We start from the raw sequence: 20,007 nt of genomic DNA on the forward strand, positions 1-20,007 counted from the left end.
TAATGTCCTTTTTCTGTTCTGGGATCCCACCCCCAGGATCCCACATGGTATTTAGTTGTCAGGTCGCCTTAAGCTCTTCTTGGTTGTGACAGTTTCTCCAGGCTTTCATTGTTTTTGATGACCTTGACAGTTTTGAAGAGCACTTGTTAGATATTTTGTAGAATGTTCCTCAAATGGGGCTTGTCCAATGTTCTTCTCATGATTAGACCCATGATTATGGGTTTTTGAGAGAAAGACCACAGAGGTAAAGTGTTATTCATAGCATATTAAAGGTGTATACTATCAACATGACTTATCACTGTTGATGTTGACCTTGATCATCTAGCTGAGGTCATCCTCGTCAGGTTTCTCCCCTTTCCATACTCTAGTATTAGGAAGAGTCACTACACGCATCCTAGACATAAGAAGTAGGGAGTCATGCTCCACCTCCTTCAAGGCAGAATTTCTACATAAATTATTGGAAATTCTTCTGAACAGGAAATGTCTATTTTCTTCCATTTCTTTATTCAGTATGGTATCTCCATATATCATATAGGTATGTCTATATTAATATATTTATATGTATATCAGTATGGACTTGCAGATAGATATTTGTTTTGTATTTTGGGTTCTAATATAATAGTACCTTATTTTGCTGCTCAAATTGTTCCAGGTTTGGCCATTGTTCCAGGTTTGGCCATATGGCTTTCCTTTGTCATACCCCCATCATTGTGGGTTTTTATTTTTTTTTAGCACTTCCTTACTTTGAGGTATCACAAGATGCTTCAGGCGCATCTTGTGTATTTTCTGTGCCAGTCCTAGAATCAGCTATTTCTCCAAGGAACCCTGGTTCCTTCTATTGGAGAATATCAGAAACCAAGATCTGAGTGGAAGGTATCCTCATTGCTACTGGGGCATTGTTGCTTCTAGGCCTTCTCGGCTGAGAGCGAGTAAATATATGTATGTACATTCACCTGCATATATACATATTTCTATAAATATTTCTACACATAGCCATCTGTGTCTATATTAAGTATGAATTTCTAACTCTGATCTATTACCATATGGATCATTCTAGCCTCCTTCCCCTGCTTATCCATAACCCTCTCACTCCACCAGTGAGAAACTTGGCTTCCACCACACTCAACCATTAGCTTAATTGTTCATTTCCACTATACATATCTAGTGGTTTCAGAATTGATAACCCATACCCCTGTTGGGAATAATTTTATTAACCAGCGTTCAGTGTTTATATACAGTTCCTTTCATCTTTAATCTTACAGACTCTGCTCATTTCCAAAGTTACTTAGGACAGCATCTCTTTCCATCATCCCTTCAGTGAGGTTGTTTCATAAATCTGTAATACAGATAGTTTTGTTATTCTGCAGTCCATTCTGGGATCCCCCAATCTCCTAAGTGATTTTTTTTTAAAAGACTGCATATATTAAGTTTTACTCTTGGTGCCATAAATTTCTATGGGTTTTGACAAATGTGTAGTGTCACGTATCCATCATTATCATCATATAGAATGATTTTACATCCTAAAAATTCCCTGTGCATCATTCAACCTTTTCTCACACCCAAATCCTGACAACCACGGATCTTTTACTGTTGCTACATTTTGCCCTTTTCAGAGTGTCATATAATTGGGTGGTAGCATTTTTTTTGACTTGTTTCTATCTCTTGGCAATATGCATTTAAGATTAACCCACATTTTTTGGTTGATTGACAGATTATTCCTTCTTATTGCTGAAAACAGTACTTTATTCTATGAATGTCCTACCGTTTGTTTATCCAGTCACCTGTTGAGGGCACCTTGGTTGCTTCCAGTTTTTGGCAACTATGAGTAAAGCTGCAATAAACATTTGCATGCAGATTTTTGTGTGGACATAGTTTTCAAATAAGCTGAGTAAATATATAAGGGCATGATTGCTGGACTGTGTTATGAGATTATGTTAGCTTTCCATTCAATTTGAAGAATATTTTATTTAATTTCTGAATAGGTAATGCATGTACACGGTATCAAATACAAACGTACGCTTTTCTCCTGTTTTATAGTGTTTCCCTCAATTTCCCCTCTCCAGATGCAGTGTCTGTTCCATTTTTTGTGATACTTTTAGGTGCTAAAGAAAATTATTGAAAACTCTGAATATAGCAAGAAGATGAGTGCAGGTCCTTTCAGTCATACTGAGGAATTATATAACAAGCTCACCTGAGATTCATTAATTCTCTAGGGCAGTGATTCTCAGAGTGTAGTATGTGGTCCTGGGGGGTCTCCAAGGTAAAAATAACAATACTATGGTGTTATTTGCTTTTTTGCTATGTTGACATTTGCAATGATGGTGCAAAATCAATGGCAGGTAAAACTGTAAGTGTCTTAGCAGGAATCAAGGCAGGGCACTGTCCTAGTTTGCTAGGGCTGCTGTCACAAAGTACCACAGGCTGGGTGGCTTAAACAACACGTTTATTCCTCACAGTCTTGGAGGCCAGAAATCCAAGACCAAGGTGTTGGTATCTGGTGAGGGCTCTCTTCCTGGCTTGGAGTAATCTCACTGTGTCCTCACATGGCCTTTCTTCTGCGTGTGTGAAGAGTGAGATCACTACAGTCTCCTTCTCTTCTTATAAGGATATCAGTTTCATTGGGTTAGGGCCCCATCCTTGTGACCTCATTTAACCTTTAAGTATCTTTTAAAGGCCTTTCTAATCACCAATGTGACTCCAAATATAGTCCCATTGAGGACTGGGGCTTCAGCATATGAATCTGGCCAGGGGCAGGCACATTCAGTCCACAACAGGCACCAAGCTCTACTAGTATGCACTGCCTTACACTTATAGGTTAAAAATGTTCAGTTTCACTTAAGAATGCTCCTGATAGCATTTAATGATTAATTTTATTAAAAGCTGTTTTATAAAAGTTCTCCACTTAAGAACAAGTCTTTTTAATATATTACCTCATACTAATGTGTTATTTATATATCACAATTATACATTATGTATGTATATACATATATAATGCATGTATATATTATACATTATACATATATATGATGTATATATGCATATACATATTATACACAGATATATGTACATATTTCACAACGATGGCATAGTTTCCCTATTCTGAATCTAGCTCTTTCCACTTAACATATGTGAATGCGCTCACTCTTTCTTTTCTTCGTCAACTTGACTTTCTTCTGATGCAACGCCCTGAGTTTAACTCAAAGCTCTGTTATTAATAAGAAATCCATACATCCCACATATACGCATTTTCCCGTATATGGCTTACTAACAAAAACCTCACCACAACCCTAGCTTTAACCGCAGGTTCCGAATACCCAGGCGGGAATTCAACCCAGGAATGAGAAAGGCTCCACAGACAACGTGATAAAAATCCGAGCAATCACGTGACATTGCACGCACCATAATTTTTTTCCGCCCGCTTCAAATATGGCGGCCAAGTCCCCGCAGCGCTGCAGCCGCGGGCCTCTTTGCGCGTAGCAACTTAATAGCTGCCCTTGCTGGGCTCTTTTGTGGAGGACCACCTCAGGGCAAAGCCCGTGGGGCAGCCGGGTCCGGGGAAAACAGCCCGGGGCCGCGGGGGCCGAACTAGCACGGACCGGAAGTTCCGCGGCCGCGCTGTCCGGCGGAGCTGTTGGCCGCGGACGCCGGAAGTGGCCAGTCGGCAGGTCTCAGGCGGCGCCCTGAGTGTGGACCGTCCCTAGAGCGGGAGGCGACATGGATCCCGGGGCGGCCGAGCTGTATGACCAGGCCCTTCTGGGCATCCTGCAGCACGTGGGCAACGTCCAGGACTTCCTGCGCGTTCTCTTTGGCTTCCTCTACCGCAAGACAGATTTCTATCGCTTGCTGCGCCACCCGTCGGATCGCATGGGCTTCCCGCCCGGGGCCGCGCAGGCCCTGGTGCTGCAGGTGAGGAGGGCGGGCCTGCGGTCTGGGGAACCGCCGCCCCTGACTTGCACTGACTCCTGGCGACCGCTCCTCCAAGCTCTCCCAGTCTGTTTCCTCCTTTTATTGGTGTCCTAGGGTTGAGCTTGCGAGAATGGTTTGAATAATTTGAAGCTCGGATTGGATGTCAGGTTATTCGGCTGAGGGAGCAGCCGGGGTTCGCTCGGGACGTCCTGAGGTTTCAGAAGTAGTAAGCCGGCTGTTAAGATCCCTGCTCAGCACCCGGCAACGCGTACACCTCAGGGTGCTGGGGGCTGCTAGTGAGGGAGTGAAATCCATGCAGGCCAGACAGAAGGAAGGACATTTACAGCAGCAGAAACGTGCACGCCCCAGAACTACGAAAGCACTTGAGTTGGCGGGGATGACGGAGGCCTTGTGTTGATCAGTGGGTGTGGCCGTGGTCAAAGACGGTCACTGTAGTGATTATTAAAATTTCATTTGAATTTAATTCCGTACCTTCCAGGTTAAGTTTATTGTATGTTGGAAGCGCTGTCAGTACGCATTCAGTGAAGTTGACTGGGCACTTTTGAATGTTATAGTAAGCAACTGTTGGCTGAATGTAGTTTACACTTAGTTGCCACAGGTATGGGTGATACGGGTGTTTAAGTAATGGTTTCTCTCTCCTTGTGACACTTGCAGTTAAAGAGAGAAAACCCAGAAAGTAACAGAAAACTCTGAAAGGGCAATTATTTGATAGAGCCCACTGTAAAGAAAGGAAATAGAAATGATAGTTGGGAAGTGAAGAAGGTTTTATAAGAGAGGTGGGACTTCTGATGAGATTGAAAGAAACTATTTAGCCAAGCATTAAGCCTGTTTGCAGAAACCCAGGAAGATAGAAATGCTGATGATTCCTCCCCCAGTTCTCTAGCATGTTACAGTTTATAAAGTGCTTCAGATGTTTCCTCCTCAAGTCTTAATGCATGCTGCACGTTGATCAGATGTTACTTTCCTCAGTAGAAACCAAAGCTTTGAATATCTTGGTAACTACCAGGGTAGTAGGGCCAAATGAGGGATGGGGTTGCACTAGGATTCAGTTTCAGAACTTAAGGCTGTTTCTCATCCTTATCAGCTGGCATAAGTCCCATCTTAGTGATCAGAGAGCTGTTGGAGGTGGCCTTTAGCAGGACATTATGGCAGTTTAATGAAGTCTTGCCATTTGATCTTCAGTGTCTCTGTGAAATAGGTAAGTTTCAAGTTTACGTACCAGTTCAGCAAGATTATTTGACCAAGAACACACAGCCAGTTTACCATAGAGCTGGAACTAAAAATTTCATTTTGTGGATTCCATATCTTTGTGTTCTATTATTTAACCATTCCACAGTAGGATGAAGACACTTGTCTAGGATGATTGTAGCTTGCAGGAAGGTATGCAGAAGTATATACTGAGCACCTAATATGTACTAATACCATACGTTTTATATTCTGGGTTTGTTATCATCTTACTTAACCCTTAACATAACCAGAGAGGTTGGTCTTTGTTTCACAGATGCACTGACAGAGATAGTGCACTCATTTTACCTGGTAACTCATTTATCTGATACCACCTCTTATAAGACACTTCTATAGATTAAGGTTTGGTGACCAGTTTAATGAAGTAGTGGAGATGGGGAGCAGGGATGGAGAAAGGGTTAAAGATGATCCAAGGTTTCAACTTGGGTGACCGGAATGGTGATAATGTATTAACTGAACTGTCACCTGGGTTTTGGGGACACCTGAGGGAGAGAGAAGAGCCAAAGGTGAAGAATAGACCTTAGGGAAAATCTTGGTGGAGAGCAGCAAGTTTCACAGAAGCCAAGGGGGCAGTTGCCAGCAGATAGCTGGCTAAGAGAGGTGTCATGTTTTCTGGAAGTGGTTCTCAACCATCAGTATTGCTTAAGAAACTTTTTTTTTTCCTCAAGACAGAACCTCACTCTGTCGCCCAGGCTGGAGTGCAGTGGCACTATCTCAGCTCACTGCAACCTCCGCCTCTCGGGTTCAAGCAGTTCTCCTGCTTCAGCTTCCCGAGTAGCTGGGATTACAGGCATGTGCCACCACACCCAGCTAATTTTTATATTTTTAGAAGAGACGGGGTTTCATCATGTTGGCCAGGCTGGTCTCCAACTCCTGACCTCATGATCTGCCCACCTTGGCCTCCCAAAGTGCTAGGATTACAGGTGTGAGCCACTGTGCCTGGCCAAGGAACTTTTAAAAACACATATACCCAGGCCGGGCACGGTGGCTCAAGCCTGTAATCCCAGCACTTTGGGAGGCCAAGGCGGGTGGATCACGAGGTCAAGAGATCAAGACCATCCTGGTCAACATGGTGAAACCCCGTCTCTACTAAAACTACAAAAAATTAGCTGGGCATGGTGGCGCGTGCCTGTAGTCCCAGCTACTCAGGAGGCTGAGGCAGGAGAATTGCCTGAACCCAGGAGGCGGAGGTTGCAGTGAGCCGAGATCGCGCCATTGCACTCCAGCCTGGGTAACAAGAGCGAAACTCCGTCCCAAAGAAAAAGAAAAAAAAAAAAAAACACATATACCCTGGATATTTTGTTTGGGTAGATTAGGGTGAATCCTGGGAACCATTTTTTTTTTTTTTTTTTTTTTTAGATGGAGCCTCGCTCTGTTGCTCAGGCTGTGAGTGCAGTGATGCAACTTTGGCTCACCGCAACCTCCATCTCCCAGGTTCAAGCTATTCTCCTGCCTCAGTCTCCTGAGTAGCTGGGATTACAGGCATGTGCCATCATGCCTGGCAGATTTTTGTATTTTTAGTTGTAGGGGTGGGGTTTCACCATGTGGGCCACGCCTAACCTCAGGTGATATACCCACTTTGGCCTCCCAAAGTTCTGGCTCACACCTGTGAGCCACTGTGCCTGGCCAGACCTGTTCTTTTATCCACATAAACTCATTTGGCGGGAGGCTTGTAAAGGTAGATTTCAGTATTGACAAGGGTTTTGTTGTGGGGTAGGACAACACTGAATGAGATTGAATGACTTGGTACCAGCATAACATTTCTCCATGGTAGTAGGTGATCTCCTGACCACCCCACTCCTACTTATCTGCCTGTTAGGGATTTTCTTTTTCTGTCCCTAACTCGATGGCATAAGGCTCCTTCCTGTGGTCTGCCCCTCCACCCCCATAAGAATTGGGATGCTTGGTGTCTCTGCTAAACATAGGCAGAGAATAATTTGGATGGGAGTGCTGGGCTGCACAAATGTGGAACTTCAAATTGTTTCCTTAATATTTTGGGAAGTAGACTGTTGGTGTAGAGTTAGGCTACTCATACATTTCCTCCTAAGAGTTTGCACAGCGTGGATATACAGCTTGAAGAACCTCAGCAGGAAATGATGTATGTGAAAATTGCATTCCACTTTGTAATAGTATGTTTTAAGATAAAAATAGTTTAGACTGACAAGCCATTCATTATAATTGATAATGGTGGTTTTTTTTTGGAGTCCACTTTAAGAAGTGCTCCTTAGTAGAGTCCTTGAAACTAGAATTAGGAAAGCTAGCTACATCCTGTTCTTCATGTAACTTGGTGGGAGGTCTTGGGAGAGTCACCTCTTGTCAGCTGAGAAGATTGGCTGGAGGTCACAGATTGGAGTTTTCTTTCAGCTCCATGTTCTGTGACTCTTGAATGAGTACTGAGAACATGTGTTGGTTGAGGGGTTGGTAGTGATAGCACTTCCTGGTGGTGTGAATGGGCAGGTCAGAGAAGGCTGAATGTACTGAGTGAGCAGGGGCAGTGGCATGGTAAGGACTATCAAGTCTGGGGGTTCTGTGTTAGAAGTCTCAGGGGTTAGGAGAGAGGGTTCTTGTTGATTTGCTTTTGTGAAGTTAAGATGAAGATCTGGAATATTAGGAGGATGAGAAGCTTTGAGAGCATAGGACTCAAAGGGGTGGAAACACGAATGTTAGAATCAAGTTAGGGCTTCAGGTTATCTGCAGAAGTAAAAATGGTTCTGGTATTGTTTCCAGTTTTTAACCTTTTAGGATTTTATTAATTTTCTACTCCTCTGTCTACATCATCATCTCCCTACGCTGTTTGGTGTGTGCTGCGTAATTTTTTACTTCTTTTGCCAGCAGGAGCTGGAGCAAGTTACTTAACCTCTCCGAGCCTTATTTTTTTCTCATTTTTGAAATGTTATGCTGTCGTCTTCATAGGATTTTTGTGAGGGTTTTGAGAAATGTTTGTAGAATCCTTTGACACAGTTAGTCCGTTAGCATCCTTTAGACTGCCTGTGCAGTGCACAGAACATTGTTATTTAATACCTGTCTGCGTTCTAGCCCTTTGAAATCTGACTCCGACCCATTTCCCAGGTTGCTCTCTCAGCCTTTCCTCTCTCCAGTTATTGTAAGAGCTTTTACCATTCCTTGACAAGCCTGTTCTTGGAGCTATGGCATTTCCTCCAATTCCTATGGAAAATGTGCCTCTCTTTTAAGGTCTAACTGGGATCCTCCTTGTTCCAGGAAGTCTCCCTAGATTTCTTTTGCCAGACATGCTCATTCCCACCCATTCTGACAGGGAATCAAGGGCTCTGTCATGCCCCCTCTTGTATCAGAGTTTTCATGTGTGGATATGTCTTGGCTGTACTTTTTTGGTAAAGAGATCCCAGCACCTTCATGGATGTGACTGTGTCCCAGAGAAGGTTAAGAACGTGTTTACACACCAGAATTTTGAGTTCTTAGGAGGCAGCAGAAATCATTTTGATGTTTTTTTGTGTGTGTGTTTCTTGCACCCTGTAGGCACGTAGTGGATGTTTGTTGAATTGAATGTCCATGCAGTGTGGTGAAAAATAGCAACAGTCCAGTAAAACTGGTTGCATTTTGGGAATTGAAGTTCAGCCATGTTTTCACGTTTCATTTGTGAGTCTGAATTTTGGTGCCTTTATAACCCACAGTTGTACCAGGACTGTGTATTCTTTGCATTGTGAACAAGACTGAGGTCTATAAAAATAATGACAGCAAAGACCATCTAACTGTGCATCTTTTAGGTATGTAAATATTGTTAGCTTGGCTTGTAAGTTTTTGATTTTGTTGATTTTGGACCCCTCCTGTTAAATACTGTTTACATGTCAGCTTTTGGTGAAGTGGCGGGGCATTTCCATTTTGCCAATGGGAAAACTTGTCAGTTTATGGCCTTTAGTTCTCTCCTTACCAGATTTTACCACATTTCTATGATATATGGTACATTACTGGGCAGATGAACTGATTACTGGATTGCTGTTTGATTTTAGGTATTTAAAACCTTTGACCACATGGCCCGTCAGGATGATGAGAAGAGAAGGCAGGAACTTGAAGAGAAAATGAGAAGAAAGGAAGAAGAAGAGGCCAAGATTGTGTCAGCTGCTACATCTGAGAAGGAGCCAGTCCCAGTACCAGTTCAGGAAATAGAGATTGACTCCACCACAGAATTGGGTGGGCGTCAGGAAGTAGAGAAAGTGCAGCCTCCAGGCCCACAGGCCACTGTGAAGGAAATGGCTCATGGCTCAGAGGAGGCAGAAGCTCCAGGAGCAGTTGCTGGTGCTGCTGAAATCCCTGGGGAACCACCAGCTCTTCCCAGGTAGGAATTTCTGCTTTGCAGCTTCCTTCTTTCTCGCTTAACATCTGATATTTAGGTTAACATCTGGTATAATTCATTCTTACTTTGTAACACACCAATTCTTGATCTCAGTATTTATTTAGCTCTTCATATTTGCAAACTGCGCATTACAGTCTTTGAGTTACATAGGATGGGAGGTCAGTTGGCTTAAGATCAGTTTTCTCCTTATTAGGTAAGGTGGATAGTCATACAACCATTTGAAATTAAGAGCCAAAATTAGAGCACGTGACTCCTCTCACAAAGACCTAACTTTATCTGTGTTTAGAGGCTTAGCCTCAGCGTCTCAATTGTGTTTTTCTCTGCAGGAGCACTGCTAGGATGTGCTCACAGTGTAACGGACACCTGAAATGACAGTCTGTTTTAGGCAACTGCATTCACATCCTAGGTATGCCGCTTCCCGATTGTATTACCTTGAGCAAGCAGTATAACCTTTCTGTGAATCATTTTTCTCCTCTGTAAAATGTAGGTGATAATAATAGTACTTGTCTCATAGAGCTGTTGTGAATTTTAAATGAGCCGATAGTCAAGCAGCTAATGAGCAGTAGAGCTTGAATATGATATAAGGTTTCCCTGAATCAAGCCTCATGCTGTACTGGTACTCACTTTTCAGGAGTTATGTTTCGTGGGTGCTCTAAACTTAGTTATACAGTCCTTCCTCGCAGTCTAAGTGAGAGGAGCTGATCCCTTCTTGTGTGGGAGTTGTAGCAGTGTCTGCAAGACAGCCACGATCCTCCTGGCCTGCTTTGTTTTTTGGAAAATTCACTCTCCCCTCCTTGATAGGACGAGTCACCTGTGTCCCCTTGAATCCCTGCCACCTTGAGTTCTCTTCTGTTTTCCTCACTCCTATGCTCTCTTTCTGACCTGTTTTGGGGGAGATTGGTGTGTGTGTGTGTGTGCACACTTTTTAACAGAGACAAGGTCTTACTCTGTTGCCCAGGCTGGAGTGCAGTGGCATGATCATAGCTCAATATAATATTGAACTCCTGGGCTCCAGCAATCCTGTAGCCTCAGCCTCCTCGGTAGCTGGGACCACAGGCATGCACCACCATATCTAGTTAATTTTGTAATTTTTTGTAGAGATGTCTGCCACTATACCTGGCTAAATTTTAAAAAGATTTTTTCACTATATTGCCTGGGCTCTGGGGGAGTTTTTGAATTTTGTTTTTAGTTAATGAAGCAAAGTGAACAACTTGGAATGGCTTATAAAATATGGAGTAAGAGAAAAGTTTTGTGAAGGGGAGCAGCTCTTCAATACAAAGCTCTAGATGAGAAGGGGTGAAATAAGGATTTAGAGATTGGAAGTGGGGAGTATAGGGTGGAAGGCAGAAATCTGATATTTCCTTGCAGATTTTCTTTAATATTTCTTGTCGTGCAGATCTGCTGGTAGTGAATTCTTTCAGATTTTTTTGGCTGAAAATGCCTTTATTTCATCTTCCATTTCTGAGGATATTTTTGCTGGATGTAGAACTGCAGGTTGATGCCTTTTTGTTTTTGTTTTTCTTTAGACATTTTAAAGACACATTGTAATCTTTACACAGTTATCATTCCATTGTCTTCTGGCTTGCATTGCTTCTGATGAGAAGTGAGTAGACATTCTTTGTTCCCTGCATGGGAGATATCCCCATTCTCTTGCTATGTATGAGCTGCTTTTAAGTTACTATCATTAGTTTGAGCAATTTGATTAAGATTTACTGTGGTGTGATTTTCCTGTACTATTTGGGGACTTTTGAGCCCACCCCTCTCCCCCAGCAGAAACACACACTTAGATCTGTTTTCTCTTTGCCTTTCTTTTGGAATAGTTTCTGTTGACCTGTCTTCAACTTTACTGTCTTTTCTCCTTTAGTGTTTAATCTTTAGTTAAACTCATCTAGTAACTTTTTAATTTCAGATAGTTTATTTTTCAACCCTGCAGATTCCTGTTGATTGTTTTTTATGGCTTTGATTCCTACCTTGGTTTTTCTTTAAATCCTCTAATATACTTATAATAGTTTAAAGTCTTTATCTGCCAATTTCATTGTCTCTGTCATTTCTTGGTTTATTGCTATGGATTGAGTTTTCTCCTGATTTTCGGTCACATTTTCTTTTCCCTTCAAATGTCTGATAATTTTTGATTGGATGCTAGACATTAATGAATGTTGTATTGTCAAGTCTCTGGGTTTTGGTTTCTTCTGTTGAGAGTTGAGTTTTGTTCTTGCAGGCAATTAATTTATTTGCTGATCAGAATGATCTTTTTGAAGCTTGTTTTTTATTTTTATTTTTATTTTATTTTATTTTTTTTTAAGATAGGGTTTCACCATATTGGTCAGGCTGGTCTGTTTTTTAATTTTTATTGGTTGATCAATTGATTGTAGAGATGGAGTTTTAATATGTTGCCCAGGCTAGTCTCGAACTCCTGGTCCCAAATGATCATCCCACTTTGGCTTCTCAAAGTGCAGGGATGATAGGTGTGCACCGCTGTGCCTAGCCTTGTTTTTCTGCTTTGTTAAGATGTGTCTAGGGTACTTTTATTTTAGAACTAGCTTATAAGACATGGCCTTTGTTGGTCTTCTGAGTGCTCCAGCTCTTTAGTGAGCACCTTCCATTTAGGCTGGTTGAGGCTTGAACATCTCCCAGCTCTCGGGATTGTCCATGTCAGTTAGTTTCCTGCTTGTCTCATAGAGTTACACCTCACACATGTGTAGTTTTGTATTTGACCAAAGACTCAGGGAATCCTGTGAGGTTTTCTGGAGTTCTTTCTATGTGTAGCTTCTCCTTACCAGTAGTCTTTCAATAAAACAATCAGATGTGCCGGGCGCAGTGGCTCACGCCTGTAATCCCAGCACTTTGGGAGGCCGAGGTGGGTGGATCACGAGGTCAAGAGATCGAGACCATCCTGGTCAAAATGGTGAAACCCCGTCTCTACTAAAAATACAAAAAATTAGCTGGGCATGGTGGCACGTGCCTGTAATCCCAGCTACTCAGGAGGCTGAGGCAGGAGAATTGCCTGAACCTAGGAGGCGGAGGTTGCGGTGAGCCGAGATTGTGCCATTGCACTCCAGCCTGGGCAACAAGAGCGAAACTCCGACTCCTAGAAAAAAAAAAAAAAAAAAAATCAGATGTGAGAATGAAGATTGACTATACAAAGTTGTTTGTCAGTCCACTCGGGCTGCTATAACAAAATAATATAGCCTGGGTGGCTTATAGACAACAGAAATGTATTGCTCAGAGTTCTGGAGACTGGAATTCCAAGAACAAGTTACTGGCAGATTCAATGTCTGTTGAGGGCCCACTTTCTGATTCATAACCTCTGTGTCCTGATTCATTACCTTGCGGTGTCCTCAAATGGTGGAAGAGGTGAGAGAACTCTCTGAAATCTCTTTTGTAAGGGCACTAATTGCAGCCATGAAGGCAGAGCCGTAATCACCATTATCTTAGGATTAAGATTTAGCATAGGGGCCGGATGCGGTGGCTCACGCCTGTAATCCCAGCACTTTGGGAGGCTGAGGCGGGTGGATCACAAGGTCAAGAGATCGAGACCATCCTGGTCAACATGGTGAAACCCCGTCTCTACTAAAAATACAAAAATTAGCTGGGCATGGTGGTGCGTGCCTGTAATCCCAGCTACTCAGGAGGCTGAGGCAGGAGAATTGCCTGAACCCAGGAGGCGGAGGTTGCGGTGAGCCGAGATCGCGCCATTGCACTCCAGCTTGGGTAACAAGAGCAAAACTCCGTCTCAAAAAAAAAAAAAAAAAAAAAAATTAGCATAGGAATTTTGGGACACAAACATTCAGTTTACAGCATTGTTGACTTCAGTTTTATTTATTCCAACATTACTTATATTAGCGAAATTTTGGAAGAATGCTGAATTTCTGTAGTAAGAGAGTTGATAGGTAAATTTATAAAATGCTTTTAAAGATTACTGACATGGATATTGTGTTGGTCAGTTTTGTTTGTCAGTTTGGCTAAGCTACAGTCTTGGTTATTCAGTCAAACACTCACCTTGGCATTGCTGTCAAGGTATTTTGTGGATATGATAAAAATTAATAATTGGTTGACTTTAAGTAAGGGTGATTGTCCTAGGTGGTCTGAGTGAGCCTGATCTATCAGCTGAAAGCCTGAAGAGCACAGCAGAGCTCCCCTGAAGTAGAAGAAGTTTCTCCGATGGACAGCAGCTGCACTCAATTTCTGGAGAGTTCCACATTGGCCTGCCATGTGGATTTCAGACTGGCCTAGCCAGTCCCCACAATCATGTAAGCCAATTTCTTGTAGTAACTCTCTTAATAAATCTTTTCCCTTGGTATCTGCAGGGGATTGGTTCCAGGACCCTTGTAGATACCAAAATTCATGGATGCTTAGGTCTCTTATATAAAACAGTATATTTGTGTATGACCTATGCACATTCTCCCATATACTTTATTTTTTATTTTATTATTATTACTATTTTTTTCTAGAAGGATGGGATTTCATTATGTTGGCCAGATGGTCTTGATCGCCTGACATTGTGATCCGCCCACCTTGGCCTCCCAAAGTGCTGGGATTACAGGCGTGAGCCACTGCACCCGGCCCTCCCATGTACTTTAAATCATCTCTAGGTTACTTATAAATCCCTAATACAATGTAAATGCTATGTAAATAGTAGTTATGCTGTATTATTTAGGGAATAATAACAAGATGTTTGTATATGTTCAGTACAGACAAAACCATTAAAAAAATTTTTTTTTGGAGATGTATGTATGTATATATATATATATATATATATATATATATTTTTTTTTTTTTTTTTTTTTTTTTTTTTGAGACGGAGTTTCACTCATGTTACCCAGGCTGGAGTGCAATGGCACGATCTTGGCTCACTGCAACCTCCGCCTCCTGGGTTCAGGCAATTCTCCTGCCTCAGCCTCCTGAGTAGCTGGGATTACAGGCACGCACCACCATGCCCAGCTAATTTTTGTATTTTTAGTAGAGACGGGGTTTCACCATGTTGACCAGGATGGTCTCGATCTCTTGACCTTGTGATCCACCCACCTCGGCCTCCCAAAGTGCTGGGATTACAGGCTTGAGCCACTGCACCCGGCCGGATATATATATTTATATATATTTTTTGATACAGGGTCTTGCTCTCTTGCCCAGATGGGAGTGCAGTGGCATGATCTTGGCTCACTGCAGCCTCTACCTCCTGAGCTCAACCAGTCTTCCCGCCCCAGCCTCCCGAGTAGCTGAGATACAGGTGTGCGCTACCTTGCCCAGTTGATTTTTGTATTTTTGTAGAGATAAGGTCTTGCTATGTTGCCCAGGCTGGTGTTGAACTCCTGAGCTCAAGTCGTCCACTCGCCTCAGCCTCCTAAAGTGCTGGAATTACAGGTGTGAGCCACCATGCCCAGCCTCTTTTTGGGAATATTTTTGATCTGCATCACATATTTTGATCAATATTTTTTTTTGTTGAGACAGAGTCTTGCTCTGTCACCAGGTGCCAGGCTGGAGTGCAGTGGCGTGATCTCGGCGCAGTGCAACCTCTGTCCTGGGTTCAAGCGTTCTCCTGCCTCAGCCTCCCGAGTAGCTGGGACTACAGGCTTGCGCCACCATGCCCAGCTAATTTTTGTATTTTTTAATAGAGACGGGGTTTCACCATGTTGGCCAGGATGGTCTCGATCTCTTGACCTTGTGATCCACCCGCCTCGGCCTCCCAAAGTGCTGGATTACAGGCATGAGCCACCGCGCCTGGCTTGATCAATGTATTTTTGGGAATATTTTGATTTGGGTTATGGAACCCATGGATAGTGAGGGCTGACTCTATCTGCTGCTGCTTCTTTGGTGGAACCTCGAGTTATACAGGTATATTCAATGTTAAGTGAGAAGTGGAGAATTCAAACTATATAGTCTAGTATCATGTTTGAAAACTTTAAAAATTACATATATGTACAAAAAAAGACTGGAAGAAAATAATAGTAGTAATCACAGAGTGGTGGAATTATGAGTGTCCTTCATTTTATCTTTGTCTCTTACTGTATTTTCTAATTTTTCTGTAATGACCATTTATTTTGTTGTATTAATTTTTTTGTATTCCTTTTATAATCTAAAAAATGAAAAGAGGGGATTTGGTTTTGATTTCTGAGTAATAGACTAGAATAGCTGTTTTGTTGTTTTGTAGAGACCCTATTTTAAAATTCTTGAACCAATAAATTATGTTCTGAGTTAGAACTAGAGCTAATTTTGTGAGTTCTGCTTTAAAAATAAGTATAGATTGAAGACTTGGGTATGTTTCAGGAAAGCTAACCTTTCTATTTGGTAGGCTTCGCTCTTTGTTCAGAATAGACTGATACTGCAAGAATCCTAATCAAATGTTTCCAAGGACTGGAACATTCTCAGCCTTCAGTTACTTGTTTTCCTTGAACAAAACAGGAAGTTGTGGCACCGTTCTCTAGTTATACATGAAATATAGTGTTTTAGCAGTTCTGAAAATAGAATGTGAAAGACCATCCTTTTCCTTGTTTTACCTTTAGTGGTACCCCAAGTCCTCCCATCAGTGTTCAGGATGGTTTATCCTATAAACTGTAGATCTGCAGTTCTTTTAATTGAGTAATTTAAGGTAGTTATTCTTTAGCAGACCACCTAGAAGCACTGTCTGTTGTGGGAACTCTGTCTAAAATCAGTTACCTGGAATCTAAGTCTTAGATTGCTGATTTCTGATGACTCCTGCTTGACATGTTTGTTGGTTCTAGCCAGTATTAGGCAAAAACTCTCTTTTCATATGCTACAGTAAAGTCACATCACATGCTTATTTAACTTAAATAAATTCAATATACGTGCTGGGAAAAAAATGGTACAAGATTAAAAATAATGTATTTATATTTTATATATATGTTTTTTAAATTTTATTTTTTTAGAGACAGGATCTTGCTGTGTTGTCCAGGCTAAACTCAAACTTCTGGGCTCAAGTAATCTTTCTGCCTCTGTATATACATTTTTATTATAAGACATTCATTACTGTATACAGATAATTGTTTTGTAGTTTAGTAAAGTATAATTTATATAAAACACAATTCATTCCTTTTAGAATACAGTTTATGACTTTGGACAAATATAGTCTTATAATGACCACAGTCAAGATAAATGACCAATATGGTTTGACTGTGTTCTCACCCAAATCTCATCTTGAATTGCAGTTCCCATAATCCTCACATATCATGGGAGGGACCTGGTGAAAGCAGTGAATCATGGGGGCAGTTACATCCATGCAGTTCTTATGATATTGAGTGAGTTCTCATGAGATGGTTTTGTAAGGGGCTTTTCCCCCTTTGCTTGGTACTTCTTCCTGCTGCCATGTGAAGAAAAATATGTTTACTTTCCCTTCCGCCATGATTTTAAGTTTCCTGAGGCTTCCCCAGCCATGCTGAACTGTGAGTCAATTAAACCTCTTTACTTTATGAATTACCCAGTCTTGAGTATGTCCTTTTAGCAGTGTGAGAACAGACTAATACAATGATATTTCCATTGGTTCCAGACTCCCAGGTCCTGGCAACCCTGGGCCTGTGTTCTTCCCTAAAGCTGTTGCAGCATACATTGTTATTTATACATAATAATGTACAGGTTTCATTTATAGTGTTTTTGGAGTGATTTGGGGAAAATTTGAGGGAAATTTTATTTTGACCTGATTTTACCATCACTCTGATTTTAGCATCTCCCTGCCTAATAACCTACAACTGCTCTGAATTTCATTCTTGCTCCTGCCCTCCTGTTGCTGCCAGGACGTGCCAAGTGAAGATCAGAAGTGCTCCCATCCCAGTGCTTAAAGTAAGCTTTTTTTCTTTTTTTGAGACAGAGTTTTGCTCTTGTCACTCAGGTGGGAGTGCAGTGGCGTGATCTCAGCTCACTGCAACCTCCACCTCCTGGGTTCAAGTGATTCTCCTGTCCTGCCCCAGCCTCCCAAGTAGCTGGGAGTTTAGGTGCCCGCCACCACACCCGGCTAATTTTTGTAATTTTTTAGTAGAGGCAGGGTTTCACCATGTTGGCCAGGCTGGTCTTGAATTCCTGACCTTGGGTGACCCACCCACCTTGGCCTCCCAAAGTGCTGAGATTACACGTGTGAGCCACTGCGCCTGGTCCAAAGTAACCTATCTTATCCCTCAGAGAAGAGAGAGAATTTGAGCACACAGATATTTCCCTATTTGCCCAAGATAGCATCAGAGAATGTGCTTTAATCCTGTAAGGATACTTTACAGTTTTAGGAGTTGTTCAGGCTGGGTGTGGTAGCTCATGCCTGCCGTCACAGCACTGTGAGAAGCTGAGGTGGACTGATCATTTGAAGTCAGGAGTTTGAACCTAGCCTCACCAACATGGTGAAACTCTGTTTCTACAAAAAATACAAAAAAATTAGTCAAATGTGGTGGTGCATGCCTGTAATCCCAGCTACACAGGAGGCTGAGGCGGCAGAATTGCTTGAACCCGGGAGGTGGAGGTTGCAGTGAGTCGAAATCGTGCCACTGCACTCCACCCTGGGCAACAGAGCAGAGCGAGACTCCGTCTTAAAAAAAAATGTTTATAGTAAAGACTTTATAAAAAGTGAAAAGTGCCATTTGAGTCTCAGTGTTTATGTAGTATTAGACTGGGTGACCAGTGCCTGTAGACATGATTAGGACTGTGGAAGTGAGGGGTGCAAAGTCTGCAGCATCTCGTGACATAAGTCACTAATCAGGCACTTCTCAAGAGCTGCCTGTTAGGGTTTGCCTCTTGGATGACATCACAGTAGGGTCCGGTGTGGGTTTCCTGGGCATGGGCTGTCAGGTGTGAACTTTCATGGCACCTGCAGTTCAGGCTCTTGACCTGCAGGTGTTGCTCTAGGCAGTGGGATGGTAACTTTGACTTTGCTGCTGCTGAGATGCTGACAAAAATCTCTGAAAGGCTGTGTCAGTTCTGGGCTTTTCCCTTTGAAAATCACTACCAGAATTCTTTAAAAAAGAAAAAGGAAAATACGGTATCACTAGGAATTTCAGTTACTGCTTAGAAACAGTTGTCTTTGTCCTTTGTGCTTGGATTGGGTGTCTTTTTGGCCTTTGGATGAGGAACAGAGTGCTCCAACACTGTTGGTGTGGATTGGGCAGTGACAGGACCCCGGGTCCAACCAGGCCATTCCTCCTGCCCTGGACAGGGAAGCAGAGTAGGGCAGTGTATAAAGAGGGTGTCATGGAACAATTTGACATATTAACCACTTCTAGGACAAGCCCATTAGAACATAATACCTGCAAAAACTCTTCAGTACTTTCTCTTGCTTTGGGTAGTGTGGCCACTGTGTCCAGTTGCAGGGACCTCTGTGCTTCTTGGGATGGGAATGGCGTCATTTGGAAATGACATTACATTTGGAAGAGAAATTTCAGGTTTTCTAATAGTGTCCTTGGCAGATTTGCTCCCTCCTGACTTGGTCTTCATAGGTGTGGGTGCCCTTGAATCTTCTCATCAGCAAAGTCTTCCCAGTAGTCCATTCCTCTGCTTTCCCCAGCAGGTAACCCTGCCTCCTTGGAGTTTGCACTTCATTTTACCCTATTTCTTTGTGGCTGGCTGTGCCCACATTTTCAGTGATCGGGGCAGAGACTTAACCTTTCTCACTTCTTGGCCCCGTGTGAGGTGACCACCCCAGTGCATGCTGAGTTCCATTTCTGAGTACCTCTTTGGCTTTGCTTACTGTTTTTGCTCAGTCTGTTATAACAAAAATACTGTAGCCTGGGTGGCTTATAAACAACAGACATTTATTCCTGACAGCTCTAATGGAGGGTAGAAGTCCAAGATCAAGGTGCCAGCAGGTTCAATGATGAGGGCCCACTTCTTGATTCATAGACTTGTGTCTGTTCATTGAGTCGTCACATGGTGAAAGGCGCAAATGAGCTCCCTTAGGCCTCTTTTATAAGACCACTACTCACATTCAGGAGGGCTCTGCCCTTGTGACCTAATCGCCTCCCAAAGGCCCCACCTCCAAATAACATTACTTTGGTGGTTAGGTCTTTAACATGAATTTTGAAGGGACACAAACATTCATTCTATAGCATTCACCCACCTATCATGACATCTGTGGCTCTTGATGTCCCTCGGGTGGACTGTCAGGAGAATAGAAAGGTGCCTGCACTCTGGGCCTGGGACTTACTCTCCACCTGTAGGCTCACACTGCCTGAGAAAGTTGGGTTCCTTGTTTTGTCTTTAAACAGCTTCTTCCTTTACTAGTCAAGGCTTTTTCAGGTGCCCATTGCATGAGGCCCCTTTGTAGAATCACGGGGGCTTAATCAGAATCCCCGTCCCTCCATAAACTCCATAGGCTATGGTGAGGATTGAATGAGACCTGCTTAGCATGATTCCTGACAGAGTGAGCACTCAAGTAGATACTAGCTATTATCGTTACTATTATTTCTCTTAAAAAAGAAAATGCTTTTTCTTTCTTTCTTTTTTTTTTTTGAGACAGAGTTTCGCTCTCGTTACCCAGGCTGGAGTGCAATGGCGCGATCTCGGCTCACCGCAACCTC

The 20,007-nt window shown here is 42.6% G+C and overlaps 1 protein-coding gene across 1 annotated transcript in view; it reads left to right on the plus strand.

The window, feature by feature from the left end:
- The first annotated feature begins 3,433 nt into the window (after positions 1–3,433).
- NUDCD3 (NudC domain containing 3) overlaps positions 3,434–20,007 on the plus strand; it is a 111,212-nt gene continuing 94,638 nt past the window's right edge. Inside the window, exons 1-2 of the mRNA XM_032244344.1 lie at positions 3,434–3,906; positions 9,159–9,484. Of these exons, the coding sequence (XP_032100235.1) occupies positions 3,715–3,906; positions 9,159–9,484 (518 nt within the window). The 5' untranslated portion in view covers positions 3,434–3,714. The remainder of the gene's footprint in view (positions 3,907–9,158; positions 9,485–20,007) is intronic.

Source organism: Sapajus apella, unplaced genomic scaffold (genome assembly GCF_009761245.1).
Source record: "Sapajus apella isolate SASKATOON/1434 unplaced genomic scaffold, GSC_monkey_1.0 scaffold54, whole genome shotgun sequence".
NCBI classification, from domain to species: Eukaryota; Metazoa; Chordata; class Mammalia; order Primates; family Cebidae; genus Sapajus; species Sapajus apella.